Genomic DNA, 19,521 nt, shown 5'->3' on the forward strand with positions numbered 1-19,521 from the left:
CTGTTTCCAATGAATCTGGGTCAGGAAAATAGGACTTAGACGCAGTGTGAGAAACAAGGTGATCTGAACAGTGCATTCAATGGCAGCTCTGCGTTCGTTGTTAACTTCAAGCCAGCCAAAGTTCCTATCCGCCTCTCTAGCTCCTTGGTACTGCGTGCAAAGCCTCTCATTTAGAAATGGGAAAATATTCAAGAGTTTGTTCCACACAACAACTGTTCTTTCTAAGAAATGCGATAACATTCCTAGGAAATGCGATGTCCTGATTGTAGGTGGAGGGGCGATGGGATCCTCTATCGCCTACCATCTGAAGAAGGAGGCAGGAAAGGACTTGAGTGTCGTTGTCATTGAGGCTGATAATACGGTAGGTGAAGAATATATATATATATATATATATATATATATATATATATATATATATATATATATATATATATATATATATATATATATATAGAGAGAGAGAGAGAGAGAGAGAGAGAGAGAGAGAGAGAGAGAGAGAGAGAGAGAGAGAGAGAGAGAGAGAGAGAGACTACTTATGCCTTCTCCCTTAAAAGAGGTAGCTAGTGATGATATGGCCCTTGCAATAACACACACACATTTTTAAAGGTAATAACTTTAAGCCGCGTTCAGTCTGGTCAGTGCTTGGAGGGGTAACCTTCTGGAAAAACTCCATGATCGCATAAGCTTCGTGGGTTAGGTGTCAGGCTATCAGTCCCATCCCAAAAATATTTCTTTAAAAGCTGGAAGGGTAGTGGCATCTTGTTTGGCATCTTAATAACAGTTGAAAGTGCTGGTGCTGTGAAATTTAGTCTTTAAGCCTATGGATCCTTAAATGCAATAGCTGATTTAGGCCTATCTTCAAATCAGAACGCACGTACTATAAATCAACATTCCTGATTGCTCAATCCGCAAAGTAAGTTTGCTGGCACTCTATCACTATATAGATAGGTGCAAAGCTTCTAAGCTTATTCTTATTATTGTAATTGGGCTTATTTTACCTATGTCATACATAAATTAATAATGAAATTCTCAATCTTTACTTTTATCTTTGGTGCTGCGAGCGTAAACTGGAAATCCCATCACCTCACTCCATTATTCTTCTTCTTTACAGTACAAGAAAGCCTCAACAGTGCTCTCCATGGGATGCATCCGACAGCAGTTTACAGTTCCCGAAAATATCTACCTCTCCATGTACGGGAGGCAGTTCTTGAAGGAGGCTCACCACTTACTTCGAGTTCCGGACTTCGATCCTCCAGATGTGCAGTTCCATCCTTGCGGCTACCTCATGTTGGTGACTGAAGCTGGCTACGACCAACTCATGGAAAATTATAAGATCCAGGTGTAAGTGGGGCCTTTTCCCGTTAGCTAATAAAGCATTAGTTAGATGAATCACGAAAGTTTACTTTTCATCTGTTAGTAAATCCATTTAACGATCTAGAGAAAAAGGAAGAATAACAATTCAAGGAGTAGGCCTACGCTATTTCCCAATCTCTCATTGAGGATCTCATCTTTAAGGAGAAACTAAAGATAGAACTTGTTATGATATCTGTTCTGCAAATATAATTTATACTTAATGATGTTAAAGATTTGTACCATGACAATTAGAGCACATTCAAGCAGCCAGTCATAACAGGACTAACGTGCAAATCAGAAGTCTTTTCTTTTTTGTTATATAAAAATAATCTTTAGAAATATAATTTCGAAGCTTCTTTTTACACTCATAGAACAAGATTCTTCTTCTACTGTCGACACAAACAATAAAAATCGGCTAAGTACAGTGATCAAAGTATACAGATCATGGTCGTTTAGAGTCAAGACGGGTAAAACGAAAAATAAACTCTAACTCCCGGGTTTATTTTTGGATGTCCCCAATTGATTCGCTTTGGTCAGTCACGAGGGAATTTATGTCACATTGAGATTACATTTTTTTTTCTTGTACTGTACAATGTGGTGTCTCCTACACAATTTTTATTATCAAACGGGTGTTTAATTCCCTCACAATGAATATATATTAAAAAAACTTTTCTCACTCTTCTTTCTCGGGAATATCTGTAGCTACGCCATTGGTTTCTTGAAGCTTAGTAATGTGTCTTTATTCTATGTGTTGTTACTACTATTAATACTTCTGGGATGTATTAATAGTAATGAAATTGTGTGAATTTTTGCCGGTTCTTATATTCGGTTTAGACACCTAAAAATGCGAGACGTCAAGCTTTTCTCTTTTCCCGTTGTGCTTTTGTTTTAGTCAAAAGAGATAGTAATAAGTCATTTGATGAGTTCGTGCTAATTTCTAAGTTGACACTTTATCTCTATCTCTCTGTAGCGATGCTGGCGCTAAGCTAGAAATGATGACGCAATCACAGCTGAAAAGGAAGTATCCGTACATGGTAACAGACGATATCGCATTGGCCGTGGTGGGCATTGAAAACGAAGGATGGTGAGTCGTCCTTGAGAGAATATTTGTATTTTTATTTTCTAACGTATTAAATAAAAATCGTTTATCGTAAACTGTATTCTTTTACACGTTCTCTGGAACTTCAGTTTGTTATGAGCCATAATACTGAGACTACAATAGTCTAAACTGTATCAGGAAAAGTCTAGACTACTGTCCAACTTCATCCTGCTCTTGCATATAAATGATTTGCCTCTCTTATTATTTATCATTATATATAGTAAAACAATGTAGCCATATGTAAACTTCAGGTTATTCTAAAACACTAAAGTTCACCACCTAACCAGGTTTGATCCGTGGACTTTATTAATGGGATTTCGGCGTAAAGCGACGTCTCTGGGCGCCGTCTACGTGCATGGGAAAGTCACCGACATTAATGATAGGTTCAACGCGCCTGCGCAGAATCTTAATGTAGCTCAGGTGAGAGAAGAGTCCGTTTAAGATTTTTCTGTGCTTATCAGCCTGCTCGACTTTTATTATTATTATTATTATTATTATTATTATTATTATTATTATTAGCTAAGCTACAACTCTAGTTGGAAAAGCAAGATGCTATAAGCCCAAGGATTCCAACAGGGAAAAATAGCCCAATAAGGAAAGGAAATAAGGAAATAAACGATATGAGAAATAACGAACAACTAAAATAAAATATTTTAAAAACAATAACAACATTAAATCAGATATTTCCTATATAAACCATAAAAAGACTTATGTTAGCCTGTTCAACATAAACATTTGCTGCGAGTTTGAACTTTTGAAAAAAAAAGTTCGAAATTATAAATGTAATCTTCTCTCAAGGTAATTTTATCAAGTTATTAACTCCATATAATGTCTAGATCGATAATACCAGAGTTATGGTCAATCAATCTCGCCAGGTTTCTCATTGAGTGCTTTGAAAAAAAAAATACTATTTTATTGAAAGATTAATAACTTTATATTTTTCCTCTCTTCAATTTTCATTTGCTAATTGTATACATATTTTAATAACATTGAAGTATAGTTCCTAAACTGAATAATTATGCATTGAATGCACTAAATAATTGATAGTACTATATATATTTCTAATAGATGTAGGTGTTTACTGAATATACTTACTCCAAGTCATCAATACATTTGATAAATTAAATTCCTTTCATTGTTTTTTTATCCCCATGAAAGGTAATTTTCTTGACCTAGATATCATCATCATCATCATCATCATCATCATCTCCTCCTACGCCTATTGACGCAAATGGCATCGGTTAAATTTCGTCAGTCGTCTCTATTTTGAGCTTTTAAATCAATACTTCCCCATTCATCATCTCTCCCTTCACGCTTCATAGCCCTTGACCATGTAGGCCTAGGTCTTCCAACTCTTTTAGTGCCTTGTGGAGTCCAGTTGAAAGTTTGGTGAACTAATCTCTTTTGGGGAGCGCAAAGAGCATGCCCAAGCCATCTTCATGTACCCCTCACCATGATCTCATCCACAAATGCTACTCGAGTAATCTCTCTTATAGTTTCGTTTCTAATCCTGTAATGCCATTTAACTCCAGATATTCTTCTGAGGGCTTTGTTCTCAAATTTACAGAATCTGTTGGATATTACCTCATTGTTATAACACGACTCATGTCCATACAGTAACACTAAACTGGTATATATATTGTGAAATTTTGGAGATTATACACGTTTCTTATTATTATTATTATTATTATTATTATTATTATTATTATTATTATTATTATTATTATTATTATTATTTGCTAAGCTACAACCCTAGATGGAAAAGCAAGATCCTATAAGCCCAAGGGCTCCGTCAAGGAAAATAGCCCAGTGAAGAAAGGAAATAAGGAAATAAATAAACTATAAGAGAAGTATATAGAAATTAAAACAAGATATTTCAAGAACAGTAACAGCATCGAAATATAACTTTCCTATATAAGCTATAAAAACTTAAAAAAAAAAAAAAAACAAACAAGAGGAAGAGAAATAACACAGAATAGTGTGCCCGAGTGTACCCTCAAGCAAGAGAACTCATTCTGTTAAAAATTACTTCACAGGTAACAACTTCAGATGGAGAAACGCATGATATCGAATTTTCCACCATCGTCATAGCAGCCGGAACTTGGTCCGGGGAAGTGAGCGAGTTAGCGGGAATTGGAACAGGCGAAGGATTACTGGCGACTCCATTGCCAGTGGAACCAAGGTAGGCTGTTTAAAGGTTTAAAGGCCACTCATGAATGGCAGAGACAAGGGACAGTGACATTACCCTATCAAATAGAACAATGCCATAGAGACTGACCATATTACATATAATTAACGGCCAAGCCCCTCTCCACCCAAGCCAGGACCAAGGAGGGCCAGGTAATGGGTGCTGATAACTTAGCAGATAGACCTATAGGCTCCCCAAACCGCCCATCCTTAGCTCACAAAGACGGTGAGGTTGCAGCGTTAAAAGGAGCTAACGAGTTTGAGTGGGATTCGAACCCCAGTCTGGCAATCTCCAGGAAAGGACGCTACCACCAGGCCACCAAGTTGTGAAATGACCTTTCTAATCGGGTAGTTGAATCGGTAGAACTTCAAAAGTTCAAACTTCAGCAAATGTTTTTATGTTGAACAGGCTGACATAAGTCTTTTTTATAGTTTATATATGAAATATATGTTTTAATGTTAATGTTTTTAAAACATTTAATTTTCATTGTTCATTATTTTTCTTGCAGTTTATTTATATTTTTTATTTCCTTTCCTCACTGGGCTATTTTTTCTTGTTGGAGCTCTTGGGCTTTGGCATCCTGCTTATCCAAATAGGGTTGAAGCTTATCTAATAATAATAATAATAATAATAATAATAATAATAATAATAATAATAATAATAATAATAATAATAATACAATTCAAATTTTCCCAATAAGTAAAGTAGTCCAATTCTGCGAAAGAAATAGACAAGCAATAAACAGAAGAAAAATCTGAATAAAAAACAATCAAGTTAAGAAAACAGTAAAATATTCAATGGAGAAAGTTTTTATTTTTACTGTTAAAAATCTGATAGAGAAAGTGTTTATCATCAGAAAGCGATACGTCTACTGCGCCCATGTTCCCGAAGGCCCAATTGAGAACTGTCCCATCCTTTGCGACCACACGGGAGCTCACTTCCGGCCAGACGTCATCCCGAAGGTGTATCTGTGCATCAGGAACCCCAGCGCAGAAGAGGAGCCGCCTACAGAAGATCTCGAGGTGGACCATGACTACTTCAACCATATAATCTGGCCGCAGCTCGCGAACAGGATACCTGCGTTTGAAAACCTGAAGGTGGGTGGGTAAGGAAATCTGAGAGTGAAGGAGTGGGTAGGTAGTAGGATGGCCAGGGCACCAGCCACAAGTTGAGATACTTCCGCTAGAGAATTATGGTGTCATTTGATTGACCAGACAGTACTACATTGGACCCTTCTCTCTGGTTACGGTTCAATTTCCCTTTGCCTACACATACATCGAATAGTCTGACCTATTCTTTACATATTCTCCTCTGTCCCCATACGCTTGACAACACAGATTACCAAACAATTCTTTTTCACTCAAGGGGTTAATTGTAAAATCACAGAATATAGATGAACGAAACAAATAAGACAGTCAAGGAAGAGAGAAAAAACTATATTAGAATATTTCTTTAAAGAAGTAAGAAGAAAATGTAAAATCTGTTAGCATGAAGGGAAGACAGACTAAAAGAAATCTTTGTGAAACTAATCCACGGGATAGAAAACTATTCAGAAAATCTCATATATTAGTGAGTTTCAGTAGAATAAGATAAAAATTATTTTATTTTAGGTCCGTGGATCTATAAGTTAACGAGCTTCAGTGGATTAAAATAAAAATATGTTTTTATCTTAGGTCCATGGATCTTATAATTTGACGAGTTTCAATGGAATGAAATAAAAATGTGGTTTTATTTTAGGTCCGTAGATCTTATAAGTTAACGAGTTTCAGTGGAATAATATAAAATGTATTTTTATTTAAGGTTTAAGGATCTTATAAGTTAACGAGTTTCAGTAGAATTAAATAAAAATATATTTCAATAATAAGTTAACGAGTTTAAGTGCAATAAAAAAAAATAAAGATATGTTTTTGTTTTAGGTCCGTGGATCTTGGGCTGGTTACTACGATTACAACACTTTGGACCAAAACGCCGTCATCGGGAAACATCCAGTTTACAGTAATTTAATTTTCGCCACGGGCTTCAGCGGTCACGGTGAGTGAGTGAACATGATTCCATACTAATTTTCCTATGTACTGTATATAATTAAAATTTTTCTTTCTGCGCATTCTTCCGTCCAAACAAACAAACGACGCAAAATGCATAGTTTCCTTGACGTTGGTAATGATTACAAGATATTGAATTATGAGAATTTACTATACCTACGGGTATAATTTGATTTTTTGAATTATATGAATGTCCTTATGAATTCACTACTCCTACCGGTATAGATTAAATTCCAAAAAACATGCCCTGAAATCAAAATATATAGACTTTGAAAATTATTTTTTAGTGTTTAAGATTAGAGAGCCGTTTCATAGGTTTACTAATCTTCAGATCGAGAAGTAATACACTCAATAAGAATAAGGTAAGAAGCTTTGCACTTATCTGCGGAGTGAGCAATTTTAACTACTATTTTTCCTCTCTAATAATTTTACTACATAATCTGGAGTTGTATTAACTGTAGCAGCAAATTCTGCAAATTCATTTTGTCTCACTCCAGGAATCCAGCACTCGCCAGGGACTGGAAGAGCAATTATGGAATACCTACTTCACGGAGGTTATCGCTCCATCAACCTCGAGAGGTTTGGATTCGAAAGGATTTTGAACAACGAACCGATAATCGAAAAAAATGTTCTTTGAAGAAAGTTTCGTCTGGTTTGCCATCCATTACTGAAATTGTTTTTGCTTATACTATTTCTTCTATTTATTCTCCCTTTTTTGTTTAGGTTTATTTTCAATTTCTTCATAAAACACGAACAGGTAATAGAGACAAAGGACTGTAAGAACAGCCATCTTTTGTCATTCTTTGTAATCTAATGGTGTGTATTGCTCATCTTTATCAATTCTCTTTGTCATTCCTTTTGTTATCAAAGAGATAAAGAATATTCAAACTTCAAACGATAACCTTCATATGACTTTCAATGTGTGATGATATTACAGAGCCGATAAAATATTTTGATAATTTTTAATATCCTAATGTTTCTTTATTTTTACTTTTTCTCTCACATTCGACAAAGTAATTTATCTAATAGTGAGTAAAAGATAAATACTGTGCGCCATAAAATTCTTTTAAGATTAACATGTTTTTATCTTAGATTCAAACCCATTTCTTCCTTAAAGACTTCATGTCTGTAGCTACGTCGTCTGATGAAATTCTTCGTTACCTTCGTCAGAAATTCGTTTTGATAGGCGGCATGTACTTATTTATTTTTGTTTCTGTCTGTGTGTTTGTGATTCGCATAACTCCAAAACTATTGGACCGAATCTCGTGAAATTTGGTGGGATGATTGGCCATGATCCAAGAACTATTTGATTAGATTTTGGAAGTGACTGGATCAACGGTCAAGGTCACAAAAGGTCAAAAACGTCTTTTTGCTACATCGTGGTCAATTTTTATCCGATTTGCATGAAACTAGTACCAGAATATGCATAATTCAAATGTCTATGTTATATGGCGTTGGCGAGGGTATGCACTCTACCTATAGCCCATTTTAGTTGGCATTTGAAATTGACGACACGTTTTAGAATGCATATTCGCCATGTTGCTTGCATAAGGCAAGGCAAGCCTAAAACGAACGAACGCCATATTGCTGCCATGACTTGCACTGTGGTAAGGTTTATATTGTGTTAGACTTGCACTTTGATAAGGTTTATATTTTGATAGACTTGCACTTTGATAAGGTTTATATTTTGGTAGACTTGCACTTTGATAAGGTTTATATTTTGATAGACTTGCACTTTGATAAGGTTTATATTTTGGTAGACTTGCACTTTGATAAGGTTTATATTTTGGTAGACTTGCACTTTGATAAGGTTTATATTTTGGTAGACTTGCACTTTGATAAGGTTTATATTTTGATAGACTTGCACTTTGATAAGGTTTATATTTTGGTAGACTTGCACTTTGATAAGGTTTATATTTTGATAGACTTGCACTTTGATAAGGTTTATATTTTGGTAGACTTGCACTTTGATAAGGTTTATATTTTGGTAGACTTGCACTGTGGTAAGGTTTATATTGTGTTAGACTTGCACTTTGATAAGGTTTATATTTTGGTAGACTTGCACTTTGATAAGGTTTATATTTTGATAGACTTGCACTTTGATAAGGTTTATATTTTGGTAGACTTGCACTTTGATAAGGTTTATATTTTGGTAGACTTGCACTTTGATAAGGTTTATATTTTGATAGACTTGCACTTTGATAAGGTTTATATTTTGGTAGACTTGCACTTTGATAAGATTTATATTTTGGTAGACTTGCACTTTGATAAGGTTTATATTTTGATAGACTTGCACTTTGATAAGGTTTATATTTTGGTAGACTTGCACTTTGATAAGGTTTATATTTTGGTAGACTTGCACTTTGATAAGGTTTATATTTTGGTAGACTTGCACTTTGATAAGGTTTATATTTTGGTAGACTTGCACTTTGATAAGGTTTATATTTTGGTAGACTTGCACTTTGATAAGGTTTATATTTTGGTAGACTTGCACTTTGATAAGGTTTATATTTTGGTAGACTTGCACTTTGATAAGGTTTATATTTTGGTAGACTTGCACTTTGATAAGGTTTATATTTTGGTAGACTTGCACTTTGATAAGGTTTATATTTTGGTAGACTTGCACTTTGATAAGGTTTATATTTTGGTAGACTTGCACTGTAGCAAGGTTTATGTTTTGCTAAGATCCTGGCACTTTAGAAAAGTCGTCTCAATGGTAAAATTGTAAAATATCTTTAGAATTATAAAATATCTTTGGTAAAATCCTCGCTCTGGTGAAGCCATAAATCTTTGGTCAAGTCCTGACACTGGCAAAGTCCTCGCACTAAAGTAAATTCATAACATCTTTTGTAGTCCTAACATTTCGGTAAAACTCTCACAGTCTAGTAAGGTTCTATCATTGGTAAAGTCCTCACAATCTGGCAAAATCCTAACACTGATAAAGTCCTCACAATCTGCCAAAATCCTAACACTTTGATGAAGTCCTCACAATCTGGCAAATTCCTTATACTTTGATGAAGTCCTCACAATCTGGCAAAGTCCTTATACTTTGATAAAGTCCTCATAATCTGGCAAAATCCTCATACTTTGAGAAAGTCCTCACAATCTGGCAAAGTTCTTACACTTTGGTAAAGTCTTCACAATCTGACAAAATCCTTACACTTTTGTAAAGCTTATGTACTTTTAGAAATGTTTCCTGTTGGTTTGGATGAAATAGGCACGTTTGAAGCGCCCATAATATATCTTTTAGATAATATTTCATCAGTCTAAAAACAGTAATTTATTTCAGAATTCAAATGAGAATTATTTCATACACGATGATGTCATCCCATAATGCAATGCGAGCCGTGTAAAACACTGGTCATTAGTTCAAATATTCAGAGGAAAAATGTCTATCATTATCATTATCATTATTATTGAGTTCTGGTAAAGATTTCAACGTTGTCTTAAGAATTACTCTCTCTCTCTCTCTCTCTCTCTCTCTCTCTCTCTCTCTCTCTCTCTCTCTCTCTCTCTCTCTCTCTCTCTCTCTCTTTTATATATATATATATATATATATATATATATATATATATATATATATATATTTATACTAAAGGACACGTAAAGAATGATAAAATGAGAGATAATACTAAAATTCAAATTAAAAAGATCTTTATTCAAATTATCTAATCTCCATATTCCTCTTACCTTACCTTGACCTCTTGAATATTCATTACATACGCGGCCTTATCGTTGTTTACTTCTCTTTGATAAGATGTTATCTAAATATATTAAACTCTCAACAACTTCTCTAAATTATATTGTATCCTATAGGATTTTCATCCCTCTGAAGTCTAAACTAACTGTGGAGTCAGTCTATTTTTTGAGTTCCTTCCTTTTGTTTGGCGTCTAAGCAACTGCTCTCAGCCAGTGTCGTATTAACCCGTGACAGGATCCTGAGGTTTCGAGTTTCTTTGGGGCCCTCGACATCCCCCGGCATATTTCACGCTCTATTTTGGTACAATTTATCACAATAATATTAAAACTGAGGTAAACAATGCATAGTTTTCACATTTACCTCTACAAGAAAAAATATTGCATCGGCGTCTGCTCTTGGTGGGTCCCTAGGCCTAGTCATCATAATGCGGCCTTGCTCCCACCAGAGGATTTCTGCTTGAACTTTTCAGCTATTATTATATTGATTTCAGAGACCTAAGCTCCTTTCCAGTATCATAGTTTTCGATCTACTGATAAGCTCCCATAGGAATCATTCATGCTCTGGAATTCCCTTCCTTCTTCTGTTTTCTTGATTCTTCCAAAGTACCAAGACCCAATCCGTCAACAAAGCTTTTTATTTTTGTCCCAGAATTTAGGAATTGCTATCCATTGTCTATCCATTTATGAAAGAGAATATCAACGTTTACCTTCATTCTACTGCATGATTTATTCCCCTTTCATTTAACTTGACTTTTCTTGTGTTACATTGATGAAATTTTTTGTCATGCCGTCATGACCTTTCCTTTAGTTGTTTCATTCATTAACAGTTCTATTTAGAGTTGATTATCAGATTAGGTATTCCACGAAAAACAATAAATATAAAGTGTATATTCACAATAGAGGTTTCTTATAGTGCATTCCAACCCAATTCTAGAATCTCAACCTAAACGAATAGAGGTTTCAGTCTTCTTGATATAACTCAGCATCAAGGTCAAACGGTTCAATCTCATCCAACCGTTATTGTTAGCTGGTATGTAAGATTTGTTGTTGCATTTTATCTTATCTTTAGCTGTTGCTGTGCGGACGCGTATTCTTTATTCTCTCCTCTGTTTATTTATATATATATTTGCTCTTTTTGCCTGTTAAAATGTATTTATTTGATACTTTCATCAGCCTCTCTCTCTCTCTCTCTCTCTCTCTCTCTCTCTCTCTCTCTCTCTCTCTCTCTCTCTCTCTCGTACCTGTTTTTTATTCTCTCCTCTGTTTATTTGTATATTTGCTCTTTTTGCTTGTTAAAATATATTTATTTGGTACTTTCATCAGCTCTCTCTCTCTCTCTCTCTCTCTCTCTCTCTCTCTCTCTCTCTCTCTCTCTCTCTCTCTCTCTCTCTCTCTCTCTCTCTCGTGCCTGTTCTTTATTCTCTCTGTTTATTTCCGTGTAAATTTGCTATTTTTGCCTGTTCAAATATGTTTATTTGGTACTTTCATCAGCGCTCTCTCTCTCTCTCTCTCTCTCTCTCTCTCTCTCTCTCTCTCTCTCTCTCTCTCTCTCTCTCTCTCTCTCTCATAAAGATATTAGACTCATTTTAAATTTTTATGACGTCTGTACATTTCTCACAATAACATCTCTTCTCAAACTGTTGTCATGCAAGTCTCTTCACTCATCAACCATGATAAGGAGAGATTCTTGAAAGATTTTTGGTGTTTTTAGTGGAATAGAAGAAAATTAACTCAATGTATTATAACTTCATGACATAGAGCATCTTGTCTTACAGCTATGAGGGCAAAACAACACAATTTTTTTTTTTCGTTAAAAATCCATTTTTTTTTTATGAGTTTAGACCTAAGCTGTTAAAAATATGCATTAAAAACGGTAAAAGTCTGGCAACATTTATTTCAGGATTCTTACCGTTTTTAAAACGGTTATATTGACGTTAAAGAGTGATATTACGGTCGCCAACCCGTAAAAGATAATAAAAAAAAGTAAGGTTAAATTACGGTCGCTTGTATTTTACTGAAATACGTCTGAGAACAGTATATATTTTTTTTACGGAAAGTTTCCGATAAAAATTACGGTTTTTTTTTTTTTTTTTTTTTACCAGTGTAGCTTTCTTCATCTAATTCTATTAGAGCTTTATCAAGGTGCATCCATTGTTTTCAATCTTGTTGAATTATTCTTGTTACGTTGTGAAATTTTGATACGTACCAATTAATTATTCTAAATTGGTAAAATATTCCATTCATGACTTTTTAATTGGGAGATCCATGAGGAAAATATCATTAGGTCTAAAGAAAAAGAAAAGAATACAAATTTGTAAAAATATAATGAAAAATATTATAAAATTAATAACAACAATGATAAGTTATTAAGTTTACACTACATAAGACTATATATATATATATATATATATATATATATATATATATATATATATATATGTATATATATGTATGTATGTATGTATGTATATATATATATATATATATATATATATATATATATATATATACATATATATATATATATACATACATACATATATATATATATACATATATATATATATATATATATATATATATATATATATATATATATACATGTATATACATTACAACTACTTATGTCAGCATTTTATTTATGAATATTCAATAATTTTAAGAAAAAAAATGGCTGGGAAAAGGATATCAAACTTTAAATTAATCAACAAAGCAAAAATACAATTATTGTACGAGTTGAATGTCAATAAATACATGAAATGAATGAAAATATGAATCATCATCATCATCTCCTCCTGCGCCTATTGACGCAAAGGGCCTCGGTTAGATCTCGCCAGTCGTCTATATCTTGAGCTTTTAAATCAATATTTCTCCATTCCTCATTTCCCACTTCACGCTTTATAGTTCTCAGCCATGTAGGCCTGGGTCCTCCAACTCTTCTAGTGCCTTGTGAAGCCCAGTTGAAAGTTTGGCGAACTAATCTCTCTTGGGGAGTGCGAAGAGCCTGCCCAAACCATCTCCATCTACCCTGCATCATGATCTCATCCACATATGGCACTCGAGTAATCTCTCTTATAGTTTCATTTCTAATCCTGTGCTGCCATTTAACTCCCAATATTCTTCTGAGGGTTTTGAAATTATGAATCATGAATAATAAGACTTTGTTTGTATAAATCAGTAAAGTACTATTCAACCTTAAAAGAAGTGGTTAAGGTAATTCCAAAATTACGGCTAATTCAAAATTCTGGAATTATTCATTAACAAAAGTTACGATATTGATTTCCCAGGCATAGATTTTATTAAAGAACCATATGCTAAAGGGCTCATTTGTCATCAAGAGTATTTTACGAGTTATATTTATTAAAAAGAATGAAAATGGTTGAACTAAGGTGAAAAATCATCTTAATCCCAATTTCAAGTTAAATGTAGGCCTAATTGGCACCGTTGATCCATTAGATCTACCTGGTAACATTTATGAAAGTGTACTGTATTTAAATTTCAAACCTGTTAAATGACAGCGCTGCTAATCCACTCAATATATCTGGTTGGTATTGTTGAAGGAACTGTACTTGATTTAAGAACAGATTAGCTGATGAAATTCAGCGACGAATTACGAAAGAGTATCCAGAATGATGTTCAAATGTAAAAGATGGCATTTAGGGCCACAGTTTCTGAAGATATCCGATCTTGCAAGGTTTCTGAGTGTTTTCTATAAATCAGCAGCAATGTAACACATTAAAGTATAAATACAGCGTTATAAGAGTTGTAAAAAAAATATCTCCACAAAAATATCAAGTTAGCAATGGTAGAAGCAAGTCTTCTCAATGTCTGTGCATTTTCTTTATATACACAACAGAGACGTTTTCTAGAAAGTTCCAGAATGTCCAGGGCAAACTATATCACGTAATAAGTAAAGCAGGTGGCGTCGGTAATCGAGAAAATACCAGAAATGCTTGATCTAGAATACAACGATACCTTTGATTTACCAATCATCACAATGTTTTAATCTTAACATTAAAACCTAATAATTTAAATAAACCTTTCTCACAAGACCTATGACTTAAAATGTATAAATTTAATCTACATAAAACACTGGGGCTGTAAATTCAGGTAATATACCTGATAATCTGACGGAAATTGGGAAATATACAGTATTTCGATTCCAAACTCATTCGTAGATGACGCTGTTAATCCAGTCGATGTATCTGGCAACATTGACGTAGATCCCTGGTAACAGAGGACTGTCTCCGCAGGGCAAACCTGTTGACACTACCCCAACGAGGGTCTCCCTGCCTTCCTCATCGTGATACGTCAAGGGTCCTCCAGAATCTCCCTGAGAGGAAAAAAGGTAAAAGAAATGAGTCATTTAATTTTTTTTAGCTGGTCTGAAAGGTGGAGAAGTTGGTCTGAAAGCTGGAGAAGCTGGTCTGAAAGGTGCAAAAGCTGGTCTGAAAGCTGGAGAAGCTGGTCTGAAAGCTGGAAAAGCTGGTCTGAAAGCTGGAGAAGCTGGTCTGAAAGCTGGAGAAGCTGGTCTGAAAGGTGCAAAAGCTGGTCTGAAAGCTGGAGAAGCTGATCTGAAAGCTAGAGAAGCTGGTCTGAAAGCTTGAGAAGCTGATCTGAAAGCTGTAGAAGCTGGTCTGAAAGCTAGAAAAGCTAGTCTGAAAGCTTGAGAAGCTGGTCTGAAAGCTGCAGAAGCTGGTCAGAAAACGGGAGAAGCTGTTCTGAAAGCTGGAGAAACTGGTCTTGAAGTATATAGCCTGATTAGCTAAAGTACGACACTGAAATTATCTCATATTTTAGAATATTTGAAATAACCTAATTAGCTAAAGTACATTGTTGACATTATCTACTTAATTTCCCTAACTCATATTTTACGTTTTGTGAACTGAGATTATAATTGTAATCATTGTTGATGATGACTGTAGATAGCTAGAAACTACAAGAGGCAGAATGAAGTATTTAATATGTAGTATCATTCTCACTTGCATGTGATAATGATATTAATATAGTATTTGGTTATGCTCATAGTAATTTACTGTGATTGTTGAGATATCTGACAAAGAAAAAAATGAGGCTTTGGGCATCTTTGTTGAACCTCTCTACATAAGACTCAGTACTACAAGGGTTTACAGGCTACTAATGCAGCAAGAACACTTGCTAACACAAGATCAGGTTTAATCTATGTACCACGGTCTAAATAGGCTGTCAACCTACCTACTTAAAGGTTTAAAGGCCGCTCATGAATGGCAGAGGCAAGAGACAGTGACATTGCCCTATCAAGCAGAACAACGCCCTAGAGACTGACCATATATCATATGATCAGCGCCCAAGACCCCTCTCCACCTCAGCTAGGACCAGGGAGGGCAAGGCAATGGCTGCTGATGACTCAACAGATAGACCTATAGGCTCCCCCAAGCCCCCAACCTCAGCTCACAAGGATGGTAAGGTTGCAGACACTAATGGCACTAACGAGACTAAGCGGGACTCGAACCCCCGACTGGCAAACACCAGGCAGAGACGTTATACTTTGATTTAAAAACTTAATGATTCCTCTTACCTCACAAGCATCTTTTCCAAGTTGACCCGCACAAATGAGGTTGTCGGTGAGCCCTTGGGGATATCGCAGCTTCAGATGTTCTTCCAGTTCTGCTCGTTTGTAATCCTCGTTACATATGTTATTAGGCACAGCAGGTACCTCTGCTTGCTGAAGGTTTTCGGGAGTATAAGCTAAAGAGAATGTACAAAGGTGTGGGTTATTTCTTCGGAGTACAAGTACCTTGGACTATATCAATAATGTATCCAGAAAACCAAAAAATACCAAAAACATTGTAGTGACGTGATTATTATTATTATTATTATTATTATTATTATTATTATTATTACTTGCTGAGCTACAACCCTAGTTGGAAAAGCAGGATGCTATAAGGCCAATGGCTCCAACAGGGAAAATATCCCAGTGAGGAAAGGAAATAAGGAAATAAACTACTAGAGATGTTTAAGAATAACAGCATTAAAATAAATCTTTTATATATAAACTATAAAAACTTCAAAATTACAAGAGTAAGAGAAGTAAAATCGAATAGTATGCCCAAATGTACCCTCAATAATGTATAAAACAAAAATCCCCCCCCCCAAAAAAAAATGTTATAGTGACATGATTTGAAATATCATTTGGTACTCACAAGAATTAACTTTCCCCCATCCAGAGACAGTGAGGGTCTTGAAAACTACAGAGGCGTCGGCCGAAGGAAGACAGTATGGCCAAGTGACAGGACTAAATTGCACTTGATTTCTAGTTTTCAAAATGGCTAAGTCATGATACCTAATAAAAGAGTCTTTGTTGTACTCAGGATGTACGATCACACTCTCAATCTCATAGCTGACTGACGATATGCGATTATCGCCGTTGTTGTAGGAAACCTCTCGGAATGTCACTTCCCGTGGCCTGTAGCAAATAGGTTACTGTTATTAGGTAAATTAGAACAGATTACACATATTATCTATTCGATTTTATGGTCTGCCTTAGCTTAAACTAGGATTGTTTCATGTAAAAGGCATTTCTAAATCCTTCTGATGTTTATGGAGGCAATAGAGGGCCAAAATTGTTTTATAGCTTTATAATTATGATTTAGTTCTGCCTTGCAATTCGATAGGACAATTATAAAATAGAAAACTTTAACATAATTGATTCTGTAAAACATGAAAAAGACGGCAATACAATAAGATGCATAACTATTTCTATAGAGAACTTTTTAAGAATGTAGATGACAAACCAGCCATACTATCCATTAAAATCACTTATTCTCAAGTGCACTTACGTTTTATGTTCATTAGTAACACAATGAGCTGCAGTCAGTAGATGCTGATCAGATATAAGAGACGCTCCACAAAAGAAGTCGTCCAAAGAGACTTCGTTGGATGTTACCGAGGGGACAGGGTTGTCGCGTATCACGTCTGGTGGCAATGAAAAATCTGGAGAACTTGGCTGGCTAGGACTCGAAGGTTGACTACCTGTGACTGCCCCGAAGGTTTGAGTAGGTGGACTGAAGGCTGGAGAAGCTGGTCTGAAAGCTGGAGAAGTTGGTCTGAAAGCTGAAGCTTGATTGAAAGCCGGAGAAGCTGGTCTGAAAGCTGGAGTAGCTGGTCTGGAAGCTGGAGAACTTGGTCTGAAAGCTGGAGATGCTGGTCTGAATGCTGGACCAACTGGTCCTTGATATGTAATTGCAGGTCTGCCAGTTTGAGCTGCTGGTCTAAATTGTGGCCTGGCAGTTTGGAAGGTTGGTTGCCGGGGTGGGGGAAAAGGAGGCTGGTTGAATGGTTGCTGAAAATCTCGTCTAGGTATCTGGAAGGGTTGTGGAGGCGGTGCAGAACCAAATCCACCAGAAGGAAAGCTGCTAGAAGATGGTCTGCCTCCGAAACTGCCAAACGATGGCCTACCTCCAAAAGATGGCCTACCTCCAAAAGATGGCCTACCTCCAAAAGATGGCCTACCTCCAAAAGATGGCCTACTTCCAAAATTTCCAAAGGATGGCCTGCTTCCAAAGTTATTAAAAGATGGGGCACCTCCAAAGCCTCCAAATGAGGGTCTCCCCCCAGAACCCCCAAAGAAGGAGCTCCCTCCAAAATTGCCAGATGGAGGATTACCTCTTGAACCACCGAAGAGACCTCCCCCAGAAGATCCTCCGGAAAACAGACCTCCTCCAGAGCCTCCAAATATGGACCCGCCTCCAAAAGATGAAGAGCCAGAGCTGATGCTTGCCTGGAAAAGTAAGTCAGAATTGAAAATAAGATATATATATATATATATATATATATATATATATATATATATATATATATATATATATATATATGCGTGTGTGTGTGTATGTATATCCAGGGTTTTGTGTATAATATACAATATAGGAATGTAGAAACTGAATGCTCCATCGAATTTTGACATTGCTAAGTTAGCTGTATACATGCATTACAAAACATAATTGTTACTCCAATTTCTGTTTTCTATACCGGCAATAATTATCTTTTATCCATTCATTATTAATATATATTTGAGTCTTTCTAAGAGATAGCGTAGATATGCAAAAACTTACCGCGCCTCCAGCGTTGAAAAAATCTCTCTGACCTGGTGCGCCTCCAGCTACGGTTGGGTCAGCTCTTTTAAAGCGACCCCCGGTTCCTATTGAGGCGACAGGTCCTACGGGAAAGGATGCTAATCCATTCGGAGACAATCCTACGGTGTGGTTGAAGGATCCGCATTCTGAATGATTAGAAAAAAAGAACTCAAGCCGATAGTTCTTGTATGATGTTCGTGAAGAATGAGAGAATCCATATTTATGTTGTTTTGTTAATATTTTTTATCCCTCATTCTCATGGAAAATGTTTACAAAACTGTTGACAAGATGTCTTTATATGATTTTCATTTAATGAATTAGCAAAACCCTTACTTTAGTGTCCTGTAAATATAACATTTATTGAATAGCATCTATATCAAACGTTTTACGAACTTTGAGAAAACGAGTCGAATTGTGCAGCTATATTACTTAGTTGCATATTTCAACCAATCTACTAAATTATCATTGTTGTTTGATGTAGTTGTTATCATAATGATTTGATAAAAAAGTTTGTCTCTGGCACAGGGTTGTGGTGGCCTATGTGGTAACGTTCTTGACTGGTCATCACCAGACTGGGGTTCGAATCCCACTCAAACTCGTTAGTTCCTTTGGTCGCTGCAGCCCCACCATCGTTGTGAGCTAAGGATGGGGGATTTCGGGGAGCCTATGGGTCTATCTGCTGAGGCATCAGCAGCCATTGCCTGGCATTCCTCGATCCTAGCTTGGGTGGAGAGGGGGCTTGGGTGCTGATCATATGTATATGGTCAATTTCTAGGGCATTTTCCTACTTGATAGGGCAATGTCACTGTCCCTTGCCCCTGCCATTCATGAGTGATCTTTAACCTTTAACAAGTGCTAAGATATGTTGGGTAAGGTCAATTTCCGAGAGCGCTAAGGACCATCAGAAACAAATTTTGTTCATGTTGCTAATCACATTATCTCTTTCCACGTGTAAGATTTAATAATTATCATTCGTTTTACTACTGTTATTAGTATTCTATTACAGTCATTCATACGCTTCAACGGAAT

General features: G+C 35.8%; 2 protein-coding genes across 2 annotated transcripts in view; one reads left to right on the plus strand and one right to left on the minus strand.

Moving 5' to 3' along the window:
* Positions 1-29: 29 nt before the first annotated feature.
* LOC137652077 (FAD-dependent oxidoreductase domain-containing protein 1-like) lies at positions 30-7,494 on the plus strand. Its single transcript, XM_068385286.1, has 8 exons — positions 30-361; positions 1,112-1,341; positions 2,324-2,437; positions 2,740-2,872; positions 4,489-4,634; positions 5,497-5,737; positions 6,557-6,671; positions 7,180-7,494. The coding sequence occupies exons 1-8, from the start codon at positions 80-82 to the stop codon at positions 7,317-7,319; spliced, it is 1,401 nt and encodes a 466-aa protein (XP_068241387.1). The 5' UTR covers positions 30-79; the 3' UTR covers positions 7,320-7,494.
* A 6,222-nt stretch (positions 7,495-13,716) lies between these two features.
* LOC137652078 (serine proteinase stubble-like) overlaps positions 13,717-19,521 on the minus strand; it is a 7,342-nt gene continuing 1,537 nt past the window's right edge. Inside the window, exons 2-7 of the mRNA XM_068385287.1 lie at positions 18,472-18,638; positions 17,855-18,140; positions 17,200-17,818; positions 16,564-16,826; positions 15,939-16,108; positions 13,717-14,714 (exon numbers count right to left, since the gene is read on the minus strand). Of these exons, the coding sequence (XP_068241388.1) occupies positions 14,550-14,714; positions 15,939-16,108; positions 16,564-16,826; positions 17,200-17,818; positions 17,855-18,140; positions 18,472-18,638 (1,670 nt within the window). The 3' untranslated portion in view covers positions 13,717-14,549. The remainder of the gene's footprint in view (positions 14,715-15,938; positions 16,109-16,563; positions 16,827-17,199; positions 17,819-17,854; positions 18,141-18,471; positions 18,639-19,521) is intronic.

The sequence above is a fragment of the Palaemon carinicauda genome, chromosome 13, assembly GCF_036898095.1.
Source record: "Palaemon carinicauda isolate YSFRI2023 chromosome 13, ASM3689809v2, whole genome shotgun sequence".
NCBI classification, from domain to species: Eukaryota; Metazoa; Arthropoda; class Malacostraca; order Decapoda; family Palaemonidae; genus Palaemon; species Palaemon carinicauda.